The following is a 20,617-nucleotide window of genomic DNA, read 5'->3' on the forward strand; positions in this document are numbered from 1 at the left end:
GAAGCAGATGTTCCAGGAGCGAAGCGGCCGAATGCTCCAGGCTTTCTCTCCACGGCAGAGCCCAACCAGCAGCCCTACACGAGGCCGCTCGCCATCCCGCTCACCATCCCCTCCATGGGTCTTCAACAAAGCCTCCCCACCCTCTTCTCCTAAAGCTGCCTCCGCCTCCCTCAGCAGCATGAGCGAGGGAGACGAGGATGAAAAATAAAATACGGATATATTTTTTAACCATGAGACAGAAGAACAAGCTACGGACTCAACCGCTGGATGGGGAGAAGAGTGAGAAACATCTGGGGTATCTCTGACAGCAGGGAACGTGCTCTGGGAGATATTGGAAATGGACTGGAGCACAGCAAGGGAGATCTCAGGAAGAGCGTATCCCATCCCCGCTCCCTCGCAGTGCCTGGAGGCCTCACCGGCAGCATTTGCCTGTCACAGTGCCAGGGACTGGCAGAATAGCATCCGCCTGCGAGTGAGCTCCTGTCCATGTGCTGCTGCTTCCTGCTGCTGGGGGCTGGCCAGATCAGGGGGTACCAAGCTGAGCGGGAGCCACAGCCCTCCAAAGACCTGACCCAACATGTGGGCACACAGCTGCAGTTGGAGAAATCGGACCCTGCAACCTAGAGCTCTTCCAGCACGCAAAGGAAGGGCATTGCTGCAGCAAATACATTCAGAAACAGGAAATAAACCTTCTTTTCTGAATGAAATCCACCCCAGACCTTCAATCATGCCATTGAAATGGAGAGTTGTCCAGCTGAGCAGATAGAAATTCATTTGATACACTCAAACTGCTGAATGTTGCTCGTTGACCAAGCCTTTGTTCTGGGCATATGTAAAGATCCCGGCTGTAGAAACACCCTGAGCTTTATCAAATCTTTTCCCATGTTCCTAGTGCCTGAACAGCTACATCACAACCTCTGTTCCCTAGGTTTGCACTTTGGAGACAAGAAAGTAAGCGAAGAGCACCCTAGCTGGAATTTCTTGTAGTGGGAAATATCTGGTCTGAGGACTGGCATTTGCTGCTGCTGACTGGTACTAACATATGTGGAGTCCTACTGCCCAGGGACAGACTGACCTCTCCTGGAAACCCCACTGCTCCCAGACATCACCCTGCAGCAATCCCAGCAGTGCTGCTGTCCCCGTGCACTGCTAATCTAGTCAAAGAAATTGCACGTGACAGTCTGGAACAAATGTGTCCACAGACAAGCTGTCCTTGCATGGGGTGCTGGGGCCATTCCTCTACCCTAATACGGAGATGAGGCTGCCTCAGGCAGCTAATGGGGCCCCAGTGACTGCTGATACGAGGTGGGCCCTATCCGTGTGGATGGGCCAGCCTCTGAGCGACCTGATCTAGTTGCTGATACCCCTGTTCATTGCAGGGGAGTTGGACTGGATGATCTTTGAGGTCCCTCCTGACTCAAACAATTCTGACTCTGTGATTCAAAGTGGGCTTAGGCACTGGGATTTTCCTTCTCTTGCTGTGACGTACTTAAGTCCCCAAGCAGAACTACAGAAGTAGCACTAAGGAAGCTTTCTCCTCTCCATGATGCACACTCTGATCGCCTGCAGCTTGGCAAATAACTGACTTGCCTTCCTCCTGGCTCTACCATGCAGCCCCTCAGCTGGCACTTGTCCCCCAGCACTGGAACAGGCTGCCCAGGGAGGTGGTGGGGTCACCATGGAGATGTGGCACTGAGGGATGTGGTTAATGGGCTTGGGGATGGGCCAATGGTTGGACTAGACGACCTCAGTGGTCTTTTCCAATCTTAATGCTTCTATGACGTGTCTTGGGGAATGCTTTGCCAAACAACCCCGAGTACCACAGGACCCAGTAACCACCTCAAGGCATTCATTGCCTTCTGGAGCCCCGCTGGCTCCTCCGTCACAGAGCTGCAACAAGAGGTGAGCAGGGAACGGGTCGAATGCTGCTTTCATGAGGAAGTGCATGAGGAGAGCCACAGTGAGCTCAGCTGCACACCTGGTGGGATGATGCAATTGAGACCTTTCTCAGCCTTAGGCAACCTGTTACTGTAATTTCATACCTGGGATGCACTCGTTAGTTTTTCTGATCCTTTGCAAGTTCAAGTCTTCCCATCACAAACCACTCCTCCACCACGGGAACTGTCCGCTCGCTACTGGTGCTGTTCATACAACGAGCCATGTCCAAACACAATGGAGGTGGGCAGGTTTTTCTTCTTGAGTTTTACTGTTGGTTTTAATTTCATAACGCTCCCTATTCAGCAGCCATCGGTCAGTGGTTGGGGTGGAAGACAGCATCCATAGCATGTAGATGGGGCTGGAGAGAAACTCAGAGCGACCTCTGCCTGGCAGAAGCTCTTTCTCAGTCCCAGGTGGCGACCCAGTGACAAAGCCATATCCTGTACCAGGCTTCCTTTTCCCACATAGGAGGACATCAATAAGCCGAAGCCTTTCCCCTGCTGGTACAGACACCAATATCCATAATGCTGTCTCCAGCAAACCAGAACCTCATTGTCTTTGGACACGTGGAAGGCCATTTTGCACTTCTGAGTCATGGTTGGCTTTTATTTTTCATGAGTGTTGCTTTAATTCAGTCCTATTTATTGGCCAAGCTCCACATGAAAAATAAACAGTGTACAACAGAGATTTCTGCCTCTCACCTTCATTTTATGGCACGTTGGGCACACCAACACAACCCCACTGACAGCACAGCACTTGTCATCTCCATCCTTTGTACCCCCACACTTCACACCCCACAGATGCCCCCTGACCTTCCCAACATCTGCCGCTCACATCCTAGTGCTGCTCTCAGGAACCTCTCTCACATCCTTCCCCGGCAGCAGCTGTGGTGCTGTGTGTGCCAGGACAGCACACAGGTGCACCAGGTTCCTGCAGAACTGCAGCAGCAAACAGCAGCCACAGAGCACAGCTCCTGACACCGCCCCATGCATTCGGCTCTTCTGCAGCTCGGTCAGTCTGACCCTGCACCGTCTGCCTCAACAACTTCTTACAGAAGTTGCTGGTACCGCAGCAGCTGCAGAGATTTGTGTTTGTTTGTTTTCCTCTGATGGTTCTGCCGTAGGCAGGGAGCAGCTGAAACAGCACGCGAGGTGTTGGGAGATCCCAGCTGAGACATTTAATTGCAGAATAAGTCCAAACCTCAAGGTTGCTCGGCACAGCAGAGAACTGTTGAAAGGCCCCCACCAAAACACCCCTGGCAACACAGGTTTTGTTGCTGAAGATGGATGTGGGGCGGTTTTGCACAGTACCCTGCAGCACCTGGGAGACAGAAGACATTCCCAGAGGAAAGTCTCCATTGAACATTCATACGAGTTCAGATAAACTCATCAGGACCTTCCAAAATACAAAGAAGCAGAAATTATCCAGTGCAGTACATGGCAGAGAGCTCCTGTTCCAGCTCTCATGTAACACCTTAAGGATTCGCTTACTTTTAAATCCCTCTGTCATTTAAGCATGAAACATCATAGTCTGAGATCACTCATGTGAAGTTATTTAGCTCACGATACTCAAGGAAGATAAACGTTTTAAAACCAGATTATAATGTGTGCCATATTAACTGATATTTCTAAATGTGGTAAGAATTCCCCTCAACTGCACCCAGCCGGATACTGAGGAAGACAGTTTCAGACTCCAAACCCAGCCTTGCTGCATTGAATTATGGCCCCAACAGCCTATTCTACTGTTTTCTAATCATATTTTCCCCACCAAACAACACCTATCAGTTAAACAAGGTAACTGAACTACTAAGCCATTGCACACCAGGGAAAGGTGAATTATAACCTCCTTTTAACAGAGAAGTGGATTTGAAACCCAGCAGCACTTCAGTAGATGCCATCAGAGCCTTATAATTTTCTTAAAAGAGTTAGAAGTGCTTATCAATCATGAGGGAAATGGAACAGTTTCCAGGTGGAAGCCCAGAGCACAGTTTCATAACCAACATCCCAAGCACCAAGAACATCCCATTTCAATTTCAGGGAGATTTACATAGCAGGAAAAAGAGGAGCTCACGTGCTTCAAGGAAAATTTGTGGTGATAAACCACTGCTGCACATACACAGAACAATTCAACAACAGGGCTTACAAAATCTACCATCGCTCCCTTTGTTACTTATCAGGTAACCAAGGAGTTCAAGAAGCAGGGGATGAGTAGAAGAGGCAGTCTGAAGCACTGAACACTGCAGCAAACTCCATAGAAGTAATAGAGGTGCCTGAGGATGAAGGCCTTATGCTCCCTTTAGTTACTGGCATTGATCTATCAAGCCTATCAGTCACTCACTCAGTAAATGACCCAGTCTTGATGAGCAGTGTGGATCAGCCAGGGCTGCAGAGCTGAAAGGAGGAAAGCCCCTTTCAGTGGTGAGAGCAGAGGACGCAACAGCCTCACCAGATCTGTAGTGAAGTTCCAGATGTACTTACCATGCAGACAGTACCCAGCTCCTTAATTCTGCTCCTTTGCTGTACAATCCTAACAACACCTGCTCTGCTTCTGAATCTGCGTTCCTTCCAAAATAAAAGTCATCTGGAGAACATCAAATTCCTTCTTAAAATAACGTTTCACATTTTCAAAGGGTGATGTTCTCAGACACCAAATATGCCCAAGGTATAAATTACCGCAATTCAGCACCCTCGAATTACATCTGCTTCCGGATTTTCTTACAGATATGAGAAAAGGAGAACGTGGGGCTCCATTACAGCAATGCCATTTGGGGCAGTTGTTCAAAGCAGTGCTTTCTCAGAAAGAGATGATGCTTTTCTTACCTCGATGTTGTCAGAAAGGTGCAATGAATGCTTGCTAAGGAGAGACTACAACAGGAGTTAATGTTTTGAGCTCAGACTATAAAACAAGAGGAAAAATGAAGTTTTATCCCCAAATACTTCAGGGTACACGTTCCTACCTGCAACCTCTCACCTTCCCCCATCCTACACTCCCAAACTACAGAACTTGAGAAGCCTGTCTGTATGGGAAAAGGAGCAAAATAAAGCAAGTATCTGCAAAAACAACTGACCAACAATCATTTCTGGTTTAGAAAATCACCGCAACTCTGCCCCATTGTGGTGTGTTTGCATTGCTGGCGTTCTGTAGGGAGGTGCACCTTCAGATTCACAGTTCACAAGGAATATCTGACAGTTCAGATTGCAGCTCTGATGAAGCCTCCATTTTATTTTCTACAGCACTACCTTCGTTAATATTTGGCACAGCAGCAAAACCAAGAACTGCAGTTCAGCTGTATCAGCACATGATGCAGTCCTTTCCAAAACCAAACATTTATCCCACAAGATTCACTGGCATAGCAAAGATTTGGAAAGAAAACTAGAGCTTCCATTGGAAAGGATCATTCAAAGCCAAGATGGGGTTTCACAAGAGCAAAACACAGACAACGTTCCTGACTTGCAGGCAGATTTTAAGCTCCCAGCTCTAAGTGCTCACCAGAAGGCTGAGGCTCACCCTGTGCTGTCCAACCATGAGAAGAGCTCCACAGCGTGCGACTCTGAATCAGTCCCTTAAAGATGTCATCGTGTTGTTTTTACGTACTTTTATTTGTCAGCAATGGAAAAGAAAAGGAAAATAAGAGTATACACAAATTATGTACATGGGTATCAGACTAGAAACAATTCCAACGCAAATTACAAGAAGACTCAAAGTTGGATTGAAAACATCAAGTAGTCTCATGAAGAAAGAGCTTCCCACTCCTCCACTGGAAGCTCAGTTGACACCAGCGCTGCTACCTCAGAGGAATGGCAACATGTAACCTCGTGGGTGCTGGGCACGGTACATGAGCTGGCACCGCAGGAATTCTGCCCGTAACAGATACTGAAATTGAATTCAATCGATTCCCACTGTCAGAAGCCCACATCAAACCCTGGTACAACTGGCACGAGTTCAGCACGTTGTCAACAGCTCAGCAGAGAAGGCAAGCCAGCAGGTTTTGGTACGGTCAGCTCCTGCTGAAGAACCGGGTTCTGGCAGTGACTCCAGGAAACCCGCCCTGCTGCTGCCTGTCAGCGTGGTCTGCAGACACAGTGTGTGAACTTCCAAGGACTGTCAGTCTGGCACCTCTCAGATGTATTCAATTTAAAGGAAGAATTTCAATAATAAATTTAGTGAGACTTTGGCAAAGATAAAATTATCACAGACACACCGGCCCTACCAAAACAAGTCTCTAAATTTAAGGAACAAGTTATCTATGTCAACCTCTGAGATCTGTTAAGGCAATTCAATGCAATTAGAGTGCGAGAACTTTAAATTTGCTCATTTGTTTTCAATTAGAAAGGTACTTTAGTTACACAAATCTTCATTGCTTCAAATTAATGCCAACAGCTGATCCTGAGAACAGATTCACCAAAGTGGGATTACACGTGCAAGCATTGGCTAGATTCAGCCGTGAAGTCACTACGCAATCAACACCTGTGTTCCTCACCTCTGAGCTCCATTAATGCACTATTCTGTTATGTGCCATCACATTCTCTTAAGTTCTGCAGAGACACGTTTAGATATATTGATTCACGATGAGCAAGTATGGCAAGAAGAGGAGATAAGAGCCACTAGGAACCACAGCACCTGTATGGCAACCAAGGGAACATGCAAACTAATTGGACACCTTGCAGTCAGATCTGGATATTGGTAGGAGATAAACACTAACCATAAATATTTAGTTTGTTTTCTACAGGATGGCTTATATCACTTAAGATCACTTAGCATTTAGCAACATTAAACACATACAGATCTAGAAATGCTTACAAAAGGTGAGGGAGAAGTGTTTTCTGTATGAATGAGGTCAAGGTTCCACACAAAACAGTCTGGCTTAAGGCAAACAGAGGATTGCACTACACTCCAGATGGTCAGTCTACTTGCTTTGTGGACTAAGAGCTGTTCAAGCAAAGCAAACATTCCATGTGCCACTGAGGAGAAAGGAAACTACATTACCCAGTTGCAGCATCAAGTGTAGTTTACACAGCCAAGAAGTGGCTTGAGTTTTCCAGGAACACCAGAATTAACATATTCTTCATGCGCGTCCCAAGGGACCTGCCCTAAATGCTGCCCAAGAGATAGCACAAAGTGCAGCAGGACAAAGACTTTTGCCATCACAGCTAAGGTCAGAGACACAGACTGCGCCTCAGTGTTGTAAAAGAAGCATTCCAGGGTCTTTCTTGTAAAATGCCAACTCCTACGGAGACACCTCGATAGCCTCAAAACAAAGCCTAGAGAAAACAAGGAGCAGAGATACACATGTAATTTGGAGAGGCTTCAGTATCCACCGACAGTCAGCTAGACAGGGCAATACTGTTGTACGTTCAAGACAGATACACCAGAAAAACAGGCAGCGGAGAAAAAAGCTCAACTATTCTGTCACAGTACGGCATACAGAAGTTGTTTGTAAATTCCCAGGGAGAATCAAGCAGGACGCATCTCTTGCTCAGTTTGTTTCTGTTAAACACCAGACGCAAGAAATACAGGGTATTTTCACTGAAAACGTGTTTTCCTATTTACTGTGTCTTGTAACCGAAGGCAAACAGGTTGCAACAGCATTAGCACACGTCTGAAATCCATTACAAAAGACATAGTTTGATATCATCACAAAGTTCAGTTTGGAATTAACTGCCCCAAAATATTAAAATACTTAGTTATGGCTGATACTAATTAAATGTAGCAGCAAGTGAAAAAAAAGAACAGCATGTGCAGTTAAGCTAGGCATAGTGAAAAGCTACCAAAGCTACCCACCCTCATTTTTCAGGAACACCTATTGGAAAGCTCATCAAGGCCTGCTGCTGCTGTTTTCCAAGACCATTTTCAGACTGATATTCCTGCATAGAAGAGTGGCAAGAAGACAAGAAAGACCAACTGACGGCATACCTGAGAGCTGCAGAACGCACAAGCTGCTGAGTCAAGGTCGGAGAGGAGTAAAGCTGTTTCTCAGGTGTATTCAGTGTGATGCCTGAGGGCAAACTTTGGGAAAGTGAATAGCACAGAGAATGCATTTTCTGTTTCCCTGCTCTGAGCAGTTTGTACACGTTCAGGGTTCCTGGAAGTAGTTACCACATCAGGGGGACTTCAGCTTTTGAGTACCAGGGCACTTCAGTCCTGAGAGTCAATTAGTGGTTTTTGAGAAGGAAAAGAAGGACTATCTAATCCTCCACAGTGTTTTCACTTTCAATTGGAGTCACTCCATGAAATCAAAGTTCAGCATTTGGCTGTTTTTTCTCCTCTTCGTTTACGAGGGGGCCAAATTTACTACTACAAAATCCGATTTCTAACAAAAGCTCAGTTTCAGCTTCATATTTCTCAGAATGGTTTTGGTCAGGTTCTAGGAAAAGCTGACCACGTGCAAATGGGAAAAGACGACCTTTTTCACAGATGTCTGTTTTTAAGTAAGCCCTCTTCTGTGATGAGTGGAAAAACACAACTTGAAACAAAATCAAGAGACAGCAGGAAGTTACAGGCAAGGGCAGAAGTTCACTGGCTACATTTCAGTTGGTGCAGCTTCCACCTGAAATCTCAGTTGGATTACTACACTGATTTAGCTACAGCCACATGGCTGTATCATTCCACTAGCAATCTGCCTTCTCTGCAGCCGTGCCCACAGTCATGGGAAGTTATTGCTCTGGGGATCACACAAACAGCCCCATCAGAGGGCCCCATCTCCAAGCCTGGAAAGGCTCTGCTCACAGCCAGCACCAGCAGCCACTCTGCTGTTTGGGCCTCTGAAGTGAGTTGCCGCACTCAGCAGACAACGTTCAAGATCATGCTAAAGCAACGTGGCAATCCAGCGTGACTTAAATGTACAGTGCTGAGATGCTTATAATAACCCAAGCTCTGCAAATTCATGACCATTCCTATACAAATTCTTGAACTGACTGTGACAGCTGGGAACACGAGTTTGTAAGGCAGGGACTCTGACTTTTCAGAAATGAGTCTACATGAAACTTATTGCTCAAAGCACTCCACTATCCTCTGATGGAGAGTGCTATGCAGGTGCTAAGTATCATCATTAAGTTAAACTAAGGGTATTCTTTAAAAAAATATCTAGGAATCTCTCAGCATTTCCCTGCTTACCTAACAGGCCAGTTCTCTACAAAAGGAAATGAAATACTGAGAGGACAGTTCCCCCAGAATGTTAGGAAACAAGTTTCAGTTTTCCATGCTAAAATCTTTAATGCCTTTCAAAAAAATATCACAGCATCTAGAAGAAACTGAAGGGTTTTTTTATTCCTGTGGCTGCTTTATCAGCAGAACTTCAGAACCTCCCAGGTTCCTCTGATAAGCCACATTAGCAGAAATGGTATTTGGCAGAGACCTGGTGAAGAGCAGTTTCCTACTGCTCAGTAGTAACCCTTATGAGAAATTTGAGGAGATGACGCCTTATCTTTTCCTCTTTGTTTTCCTTTCAGATCGGGTACTGATTATGTTCTGCCCTTCCCATTTCTGTGAGAATTCCAGTTTCATTTATTTAGATCAATGACACTTCCCAAAAGCTGGTGTACAACATCTTTATATACACTACAAATTCAGATTACCAGACTACTGTCAGACATTGAATATATAAATAACTTTGCAAACTATTTACAGGTTTTAAGCTAATCAGGTTCCAAGAAACCAACACTCTTAAGGCAAATTTATGTGTATGAGTGGCTGTCTGGTCTTTCAGGTTTCTTCCCATTCCCCCACAGATGACAGGCAATAAACACAAAGTTTAATTACCTTCTGCTTTCACACTGACAGGATACTTTTTGCATGGAGATGATCTACCTACTTATGATATTTCATGAAAACAGGGAAAAAACGTTTAAAAATACTTTTGTGTTTCTGTGTCAAGAAAATCATTAAGGTGCATACCTAAAAGTGGAATTCCCCATGTCTTACACCAAAACAATTTCTGTATGCACTGGACAAAAGTGGCGAAAAGTTGGGGAATTTGGGAAAAGCATCGGTTTAAAGCTGTACAACCCTTTTCAGAACTACACATTTATAAGCTCATCAGACATGAGATCTAGAGAGCTCAAAGGGATTTTCTGTAAGAGGTGACATCGCAAAACAAAATGCAGCAAAAGGTGGATTTTCAAAGCATACGCTTAACTAGACTAGGGTTTCTCTCTCACACCACATTGCTGTGCAAGACGCTATTCACCATTTAAAGGGATTCTGCACAATTTGCTAATCCTTAGTGGAATAAAAATTGGCACTTAAAATAGCATCTTTCGTTACAACAGTGTATGCTTAAGTGCAATCCCTTTTGTCAATGCATGACTGAAGCAACCAAGCATATTCTGGTGGAACAGGAAGGATTTGCATCCCAAACGTGCTTAGTGCCTCCTGTAAGTCCCGATCATCACTTTGTTCTTACTATTTTTAATGCCCCGATTAGGTCTTTGTTTAGAAGTAATTAGCTATTGTGGTTTGGAGGATTTTGGAACAAAGCAGAGACTTTATACTGAATGCAGAGGTCATCTCCAGCAGAGACAAAAGGTGGCAAGTTATCGGTTAGCTTTGTATTTAGAAGCATCCCTTGGTTCACTGCTAGGATTGCTCCAGTCATCTGCTTCAGGTGTGGTCTTGTAGTGCCGCCACGCTGACTTATTAAAAACAGGAAGTCTTTCAAATGATTCACTTGAAAGGGCCTACGGAAAAACAAAAGCAATGATAAGATATCACCTGGAGATACTGAAAGCAAGATGATACTCTGAGGGTTGTTCTAGTACAGAAGTTGTAACTGTGGAAGTGCCTCAATTATCAGAGCGTTACACATCACAACACTATTCTGAAAATACTTGGGCTTCGACCAGTCATTCCTAAAGAACGACATGACAGTAAAAGATAAAAGAAAATAGAATTCTAAAATATTTCCTTTCTTTTCAGGCAGTGGTATTTAAAAAGACAGCAAGGAAAAAAATTTTGGTCAGATGCATTTTAGGCTTCTGTACGAGTGCTGCTTAAAACAATAAACTGTCTCTGTCAGCACAGTCCTAGAAACAGTTAGGTCCATCCACATGTTTCTTTTTCCTGAGAAACACCATACCTTTTTCCTCTATGGATACTTGCACAGGATTAAACTCATTAAAAACTGAAATGAGTGCACAATTCCAAAATTTGCTCACTAAATACAGCAAGGCACAGGAGCAACATTGAGCCAATGCCTGGTGCACGAGCTGTACTCTATATTCTTATAAATCCCCTGACGAAATTCAAGCAGTTTGCTTTAACTGTGAGCCCCCACACAGCCTGCTATCGCCTGAAAAGTGCTAACAGGATCAATGCAGTCCATTGCACAAAGGTCAAGGATAGGAAAAAAACCTACAAGTCAGGAGTTAGTCAGCAGTCTTGTTTCAGTTTTACTGCAATCAGAAATTTTAGAATCAACCAAGTATTATCTAAAATTCTCTTATCACACAGTTGTTTGAAAAGTTCAGCTCTTATGATACATTAATATAATGCAAAAATCCAACACAAGTGACCAAAAAGAAGAATTCAAGGCAAGCTGACGAGTATGAGAGTCAAGGATATCTTTTTAAGTTGTTTTTATGACTCTGTGCAACTCGTTCAGATAAAATACAATAAAAATGTCAATTACAAATTTGAAAACAAATTAAAGAATGAAAAGAAAGTTCATTAGTACCAAATGGCACCTGCGATAAGCTATAGCTACGAGCTTCCAAGTTGCACCGCACCACTGGTTTATGAAAGGGTCAAATTCATACCTTCAAATAAATTACAGCATCTGTTCCAACGCCTTCCATTGAGTAGAGCTTTAGGTCCCCTTGGAAGTACCTAGCATACAGACGAGAAATCGGCAAGCCGTAGCCAAACCCAGCCTAGAAAAACAACAAAAAGAACAAATGGGAAGTTAAAAAAAAAAAAAGAAAAAAAGTAAAAAAGAAAAAGAAAAGAAGTGCTACAGATCATAGTGGTTTATATAACAGAAGATACCTAAAGATCAGATTTGCCTCCAATTACTCTTCAAACTTTTCTATATTCCTCACTCTGCACCATAAGTACAGATTCAACACTTGGAGCATTCTTTTTTTCCTAGCCAGTTGTTTGTTTGTTTGTTTGCTTTTTCCTTTTATGTACAGAAATAGAAGAAAACAAAGAAACAGAAAGAAGCCTTTTTTAGGTGTACCCCATCCATTTTTAAGGCCAGGTTGGATGGGACTCCTGGCAGCCCGATGTGGTGGGTGGCAGCCCTACACACTGGGGTTGGAACTGGGTGGGCTCTGAGGTCCCTTCCAACTCACGCCACTCTGTGATTTTATATTTTCCTCAAGGAGGTTGGTAGGTAGGTAGGTATAACACCACACACGCTGCTTCCAATCATTAAAGCAAACTGGTAACTGTCTGTAGCTTCCTGTCCGATTACTGTTCTGTCTTTGATAACAGCAGATTTTTGACAGGCGCCACATTGCAACAGAGATTAGAAGGTCTACTGCAGAAGAAACTAACTTCATTAACAGCACACAAAGCAACAGAAGGCAAATAATTCTTGGTATTGTTTACCCCTCCAGCAAGAAGTCAGGATTACACAACACTGAGGGATCTTCTGAGAACATGTAGATGTGCAGATGATCTATTTGTCAAAGCACAACAGACGTAACTAACCACAAATCTAAGATTGTACCTGTCATATTCATAATCGCAGCCACAAACAAGTCAGCAATTCACACCTACTCCAACCCACTCATGTCAGAAGAAGTTGACGCAAAAATAAAGACACTGCTGACAGGGAGTAAGAATTTGGCCTACATGCCACCTCTTCCAGATGACTGGGGACATCCTGATAAACACTGCGTTTGATTATTTACTTGAGCCTCCCTGAATTTTCCAGGGCTATCCAGAGCAATAAAGGAAGGATTTCAGGCATACAAGAATTTGCAAGTAAGGATATAGAAAGCAGTGCAGTAACAGAACGGGTGGTTTACAAAAAGAATTTCATGCTGAAGAATCAGAAAACTAACAAACTCAATGCACCACACTATTTATACATAAGCGACCTAAAAAAAATTGGAAAAGGGAGAGTTTAGGTAAATTGTTTTTGTTGAACCTATTCAATACTATGCATGTAATAACTGAATGTCATGCCCTGAATCTTGAAAACAAAGCCCCACAATGGCAAAAATAATAATAAAATGAAAAAGGCTAGGAAGCATGAGCTCTGAGCACTGTGTGGTATTGCTTTATAATAAATCCCTTTGGGGAGAGGGGTGAGTATCAAGGAGCTTTGTATTACAGTATCCATCACAAATTCTTTTGTTCTCATCATCTCTAGAGCAACTTTTGTCCACTCTGCCTTTTTACAGAAGTGTAAATTTAGTGATCTTCAGTGGTTTAAAGTTACTCACAGTGGTGATTAATTTTGAAAACATACTATACTTTCTCCTTTGCAGAACTATACCTCCTTAAAACCCCACGTCCAACTTCTGTTTGCTTCCTGCTCCTTTCAGGAAGGTCTTTTTTTCACTGCATGCTACTCTGCCTACGTCATACTTCCAAAAGTACCCTGTTAATGCAAGCTTTGCTATAGTTTTCAAGAAGACGATGACAAAAGAACTGATTACTGCATTGGCCTGTGACCCAGAGGAAAGAGCACAGTCAATAATGGCCCACCTGCCTTGAGAAGGGGAAATTTTGTAGGACTGATTTGACATGAAATATTGTAGTATGTGCAATACAAATGGGAAAACATTTAATTGTGTTACTAGTGTCAGCATGTTTAATTAATCCTGATGTAAGCCAAGTTTCTTCTACTACAACCAAATGCTGCTAATGGAAGAATCATTGAACGCTTCCCTTTTAATTAATTTTCTAAAAATTGACTTTTTAAACATGGCCTTGTGTTTCTAATGTTTTCCTTATGCATAAACCAGCACAAATGAGTGCAAAACCTGCTAGAATCAGAATGCTGCCATGGTAACAAAGTCTCTCAGCAGATTTTTGAAAACCATTTTCAATATCAGAATTTTCATCAATCAACAAAACAATCCCTCCTTTCTGCCACTCCCCAACTCCACACATGTTTCACAAACCAGACAGGAGATGTTACAATAGAAAAATACACCTATTTGCACTGTACTGCAATTTAGCTAATGAACATTACCTAAGCCAAGAATGACAAGTGAGCACAGCACATGGTAATTCTTCGCTGGCTTTGGTCCTTCACACTAAGTGATAAAGAAAGCTTCCTTCAAGCACAGACTTCAAAGATGACTCATTTATGTGAAACCTTTCTGCTGAAAGATTTTTATTTCTTTACCGGCATACCAAGTACAGAATAATTGCTTTTATAATTGAATCTGGACCATAATACATAATAAGTATCAAGGTGCACTGTGAAAGCCCTTTCTCCTCCCTAACAATGTAATACAATGAATACAGCGTAAATCTCAAGCTGAACATCTTACAATCAGAGTCACAAAGGAGGAGACATTTTAATGGTGAATACGACAGGCAATCAAGGTGCAAGTTTATAGGAAGAACAAGCTTCAGATAACCTTTGTGAGTTCTGATAGTAAATTGCTGAGCAAAACTGAGACAGAAGAAAGGTGGATTATAAATGCAGAGAGCTTCCACCATTCCTGATTTCATGGAAAAAGCTTGTATTTGAATTAAGGTCTGTCTCCTAGCACTTAGTTCATTTCATTTGGGAACTTTTGTTAAATGCATTTTCACAGTCCAGAACTTAAACAGAAGTCATTTTCCAAATTTCATATAAGCTTGTGCATTACCAGGAGGTGTTTCTCAAGTGTCAGAACATACGTGGCTCACCTCTTCACTACATGAAATAAACTCAGATAAATAGTAATTTATACAAGGAGGGGCTTTTTAGATTATTTACCTTTCTCATAATGCAGCAGTAAAAATCCTGCCCATGTACCTGTGATAATGCCATGCTCATGCAGATACGCTTGTTTCCATGAATATAAGGTCAAGACAAAGGAAGGCAATTTCCCATTCTAAAGACTAAGTGGTGATTACAGACCCCATTTTATCCTGATGTGTTTTACCTGCATGGAATTGCTAACAATAAACAATTACTTCAATGGAAAATCTGGTCCAGTAGATTGCAGTGAAAGGAACGCACAAAAGGACATTTAAATATGCATTACAATTGCTTACCAAAGGAACAGCTCTTGTGGGCTCCAAACTAGGCCTGGGCGCAGTTGAGTACATGTAGTTAAACAATCTGTCTATTTTTCTTAAAGGTACACCTCCACCTTGATCACTTATCTAAGGAATGAAAGATAGTTTTCATCATTATGTTCTGAAGAGACTTGTAGTACAACACATGAAAAAGTTACATCAGAGGTCATGCAGTACTTCATCTGCTTTTTCAAATTACAAGTCAAACAACTCTAAATACAGCAGGCTGGTAAGCTGCATATGAACTTATTTTTTGGCACTTACCTTAATAGATAGATCTTCTTTCCCCAGTGTGACTAAGGTTTTGATCGATGGATATCCTTCTCTCTTACCTTCGTGCAACTCCACTGTAGCTCTCATTGAATTCTGAAGTTAAAAGAAAAAAAAAAGTGTCTCTGATTATAAATTCACCATATACACGTTGTGTGTCAACCTTATACCTGGATATATTTTGTTGAATGTCTTGTCCTGAGCAAAGATTAGAAAGATCATTAGAAAGGAAAGGAGTGCTTCCAGGTCCATCAGATATTCAGTTAGAATTCTATACCACAACTCTACCATACATACATTTATCTATGACAGAAACACAGAGAACCTAAAGCAAGAAAAACACTTCCGAAATTAAGGGACCATCTAAAAGACAGCGCCATACTTCCAGCCTGTCTTGCAGAATACCACTACTGACAGTAGACAGGTTATGGTACAGTCTATCATTCTGACTTTATCATACCTATTAAAAGAATTTCCACTGCCATTCCATCACAGATTAACATTACATATAGCTAAAATCTGCTAGTTTCATGCTGTTTAATTACTTGTACCAAAGCATATGTACAAGCGCTGTAGAAATTCTCATCTGGTCTTCTCTCAAAGTACCATTACAAATGGGAAAATAAGGAAAGATTTTAAACAAATGTACTTGTCTAATGCCACAAGTCAAAGCCCAAATATGATCATTTAGGAAAAACTTCTCTGACCAAATGCACTATTTCTTTCCTTGACTTCTCAAGTACACGTACACCACCCAGTGACCACCTGTCTTACTCCAGCACATACAGTAGTTCTCTTCCATTTTCATTGTTGTTTGAATGGTCCAGAAAACACAAAAAACAGTACAAAGCTACACTATTCAGACACATGAGCTGCTCTTAAAACAGGCAGAAGACACTGATATTTGCAATAAAAAAACAAGCTTGTAGAAATGGTAAGATGATGCACCATCACTGCAAAGATTATCACGAGTCAAATCCATCAGTATCAAAAGGCCAAAGGGAGAGGTGGGAGAATTTTTCTTTTAATTATACAAGTGCATAAGAGGTTTGTGAGCTTAATTTTCACCAGAATTTCAAGAATAAGAAAATTGAAATAAAACTTCAGAGCTGCAACTCAAAAGAAAATCAACAGTAATGGGAGTTCACAACCCCCTTCCAAATATTAATAAGCACAACCTACCTTAAATAATTCAAATAACATATGAAACAAGTGAGAAGGTACGTAGACTACTTGAATAGGCTTGTTTGGAGCTTTAGCTACAAGAAAATAAAAAAGAAAAAGATTTTTTTTTTTTCCCAAACACTACCCTACAGCATTTCTATTTACAGGACTACCATGAAATTATAGGCAAAGTCATCAAAGCATGCTTTACTTTTCTAGGTGCAGAATACAATCCGTGAAACATCTTGCATAAAAACAGATTTCAGTTGTTGTTTTCACCTTAAATGATACATGCTATTGATTTTTAAAGATATCAACATCAGCAGACTTGTAGAAAGTTCACAAAACTTAACGAATCAGTGATTTAGTACCAGATGTATACTATGAATAACAGCTTTCCAACTTAATATAGAATTCACTTTTCTTAATACATACTATACTTAAGCATGCTTGCTGCACAAAGATTCTTAAACTAAGAAAAAAAATTCACTGCTTAATATTCTCAAAAGAAATATTTCCCTTACTTAAAAGCATAGAAAATGTAAGGTATTAATAAACTTTCAAAATACATTTCAAGCTATCAAAACTCTCTTGTTCTAAATCATAACTTGCTCTGTCCGTTGGTGTCCCTATTATTAATATTTCAGTAGAGGCGTATGGCATGGCACAGCTCTGTACACCAGAGCATTAAGTGACTGCATTTAATACATTCCAGGACAGTCTAGTGCTCAAGATGCAGACATTCCTGAAAATTCAGATATCTACTGGTGTTGAAGTCACACAGACACAGCTTGTCAGACTGAGCAGTGGTCCACATGGAAGAAAGGTCACTTAAATCTCTGTTTTCTAAGCACAGGGAAACATAAATACACATGCAAGAAATGGCTAGAGTCAGTTTCACCCTTTAAGGCACTTGAGGTCTGATAATTTAAAGGTCTACTTTTAAAGACTGAGAATGTATATAAAGTCTCATTTTATGAATACAAATTATGAATAAAACAATCAGTCAACACACTGATGAAGACTGTCTCATCAGTTTCCTGGCATATCACCTTGTAGTGATAATGGAGGTTGCCACAACCGAGGTGCAAGACCTTGCACTTGGGTTTGTTGAACTTCAAAAGATTCAACTGACCTCCACTGCTCCAGCCTGCCTAGGTGTCTCAGTATGGCATCCTGTCCCTTGGGCATGTCAACTGCATGACACAGCTTGGTGTTATCTACAAATGTACTAGGATTGTACTCAATCCCACTGTTGATGCTATTGATGAAGATGTTACAGAACATTGGTCCCAGGACTGACCCTTGAGGAACAACACTCATCATTGATCTCCATCTGGACACCAAGCCATTGACCACCACTCCCATATCTTTCCAATTTGGAGAGGATATTATAGGGGACTGTGTCAAAGGCCTTACTGAAGTCCAGACATCAGTGGCTCTTCCCTTGCCCACTGACACACCATCACAAAAAAGAGACAAAGTGGATCAGGCAGGATCTGCCCTTGGTGAAGCCACATTGGTTAACCCCTATCTCCTCCCTTTATTTCATGTGCCTTAGCATAGCTTCCAGGAGGATCTGCTTTATGATATTCCCAGCACTGAGGCAAGGCTAGCTGGTCAGTAGTTACACGGGTAACTATCTACCCTTCTAAAAAATGAGTAGAGTATTGCCTGTTTTTAAGTTACATGGGACTTCACACAATGGCCATGACTTTTCAAATATCATAGAGAATGGCTAGGCAATTACATCAGCCAATTCCCTCTGGATTCTGACTTGCAAAACATAACAGCAGAGTTCAAATTAGCGACTTAAAATTAATTAGCAAAACCAAAGCCACAGATATTAGAAACACTTTTTCTTAAATGCATCACTTAAATTAAATGAAGGTCTCAATTACCATTGAATTCTTCAACTTCCAAATCGGGTGCCACCAGATAGTACTGTTCACACAACATCTTCGCTGTTTCATAAGCATCTACAGAAAGAGAAAACCAATTTATGAAAAGTCGGTTAAAAAAGACTAGCAAAGCTCAGACAATATCTGAAAGACTAAGAGCAGAACACTCATTTTAACTGGCTTGGAAGTATGATGCTAGCATCCATTCTAATCTCTTTATGTCAATAGGCTCATTGCCTATTTGTCAAGAAAGTGTGAACTCTATTTAATATTAAAAATAATAATAATAATAAAAAATTCTTAGAGACAAACTATTTTTCATCTCTCTCTCTTTGCTTATTTATCATGTCCCAGTCACAATTTAGTACTGGTTCTTTCCAACACAGATAAAAAAGAATGACAATGCCACCACAAATCCAGGTTTTTATTAATATGATATGGTTTACAATATTTAAATTTTCAAAGTCTGCTTAGGGAAAAATTGAAGTCTAAGATTCCTCATTCTCTCCTGCTGAATCAAAACAAAAAGAGTTTTCACAGAGTCCAAATTAGTCTTTATGTTTTGACAAAATACAGCAAGAAAGTCTGAGGGTAGGGTTTTGTTTGAAAGATTTTTAATGAATCTAAATATTCACCAATATCTCCTTTGCAAAAGCACCTCAGCAGCAAGCACCAAACATCAGCCTGAGGAGAAATTACGAACTCAAATGTTTGCAACTACACTGCTTAAGTTACCTTAAAGAATATGGTTTCAGGTAATGATTTTTTCCTCATTACTAGAGTGGGCTATGAGCAAGCACATGAAGAGATGGTAGAGGGTAGTTCTGTGGACAAAGAGTAATTTGCAAAGATACGGTAGCAGTTGCATTTGACCCAGTCCTAGAAATACCTTCTTCCCGTCCAAAGTGGCACTACAAAACAAAATAGCTGTCACGTCCACATAACACCTATGCAGTAGGTCATTTTAGAGCTAGCATAGTATATAAAATGTATGCTAACCCCTCTGACCACCCTGAAGATGAAATAGCCTTAATTACTTTGATTCTAGACAGGCTCTTCCCCTCATGACATTCCGTTTCTTTGAAAGACAACAGTGAATGCTGTTTTTGATGCCCTAATTTTGTTAAAGGATGTGTTTTTATATATAGTTTAACTACTGCAGCTACTTGCTTGAAAACTGGACACCTGTTGATACCATGCACTCCTCTGTCCACGACAGATTGCAGCTTATGATAAAATAGATTCAAACACTGCTATTAGAAGGAGCATTGAAATAAACAAGTCTGTACCATACAGTACCAAGGTCAAAGTGGAATAGGATCAATCAAATGAAAATAGAGCTGCTGGAAAACAGCCACCTCAGAAGCCAAAGATCCAGATGACAAGAAGCCCTGCTAACACTAAAAATTGTCTATGTTACAAAGCAAGCTATCATGCAGGCCAAATTCTAACAAAGTTCTCTCTCTTAACTGAAAGCAGACAAAAAGAAAAAGGAAGAAACACATTCTCCTCTAGTAACTGCATAAACAGCAGTGAAGGTCAAAGGGTGATATTCATCCTAGTTCAAAAACTGTATTTGTCAATAGATACATCCTGAGCATGACTCTTCAATAAGGCAATTCTTGATAGGAGACAGCATTGCCTCTTGCATATTTGTTAGTGCTCTGAAAGCATGTGAACATTCATAACATGAACATGACTCTGATACAAGACAGAATGGGATGAGATGTGGTAAAACGCATGTGATTAATCATTGGAACAACCGTACATCTGAGAACACTGTACTTAAAGGCTTAATGAATCAACCAGAAAATTGCACTTATTCCCACATTTCTTCGCTACCAGCATTAAATAAAAACAATAGTGCCTTAAAACACATTTCTAAGGATTTGGAGGAAAAAAGGATATGTAATTTTAACACAACATTTAGATACTTAATCTGATATTAAAAAAGACATACTAAAGTTAAAAAAAAAGAATTAATGCCTTCCTAGTTCTGTTAATGAACCAGAAATACAGCAGAAGTTTCACGTTCTTAATTGTAGAGACTTTAGGAATCATTGTAAGCAACTGCGAGACTTTTGTTTCTTGTTGTTTTTGTCTTTGTTTTTAATTTATTAATTCAGTGTACATCAGTCTTTTCTATCAGAATAGTA

At 41.3% G+C, this 20,617-nt stretch overlaps 2 protein-coding genes across 6 annotated transcripts in view; one reads left to right on the top strand and one right to left on the bottom strand.

The window, feature by feature from the left end:
• Positions 1-2,625, top strand: part of PCYT1B (phosphate cytidylyltransferase 1B, choline) — a 42,250-nt gene extending 39,625 nt beyond the window's left edge. For all 4 annotated transcript variants that reach the window (XM_085530539.1, XM_085530560.1, XM_015885783.3 and 1 more), the window contains exon 8: positions 2-2,625. In XM_085530539.1, the coding sequence (XP_085386665.1) occupies positions 2-208 (207 nt within the window). In that variant the 3' untranslated portion in view covers positions 209-2,625. The remainder of the gene's footprint in view (position 1) is intronic.
• Positions 2,626-5,518: 2,893 nt separating this feature from the next.
• PDK3 (pyruvate dehydrogenase kinase 3) overlaps positions 5,519-20,617 on the bottom strand; it is a 44,466-nt gene continuing 29,367 nt past the window's right edge. For both annotated transcript variants that reach the window (XM_085530517.1, XM_085530525.1), the window contains 6 exons: positions 18,462-18,539; positions 16,579-16,655; positions 15,391-15,492; positions 15,103-15,213; positions 11,691-11,804; positions 5,519-10,613 (listed from right to left, as the gene is read on the bottom strand). In XM_085530517.1, coding sequence (XP_085386643.1) covers positions 10,470-10,613; positions 11,691-11,804; positions 15,103-15,213; positions 15,391-15,492; positions 16,579-16,655; positions 18,462-18,539 — 626 coding nt within the window. In that variant the 3' untranslated portion in view covers positions 5,519-10,469. The remainder of the gene's footprint in view (positions 10,614-11,690; positions 11,805-15,102; positions 15,214-15,390; positions 15,493-16,578; positions 16,656-18,461; positions 18,540-20,617) is intronic.

Source organism: Coturnix japonica, chromosome 1 (assembly GCF_054131305.1).
Source record: "Coturnix japonica strain WE chromosome 1, WE-NBRP24, whole genome shotgun sequence".
NCBI lineage: Eukaryota > Metazoa > Chordata > Aves > Galliformes > Phasianidae > Coturnix > Coturnix japonica.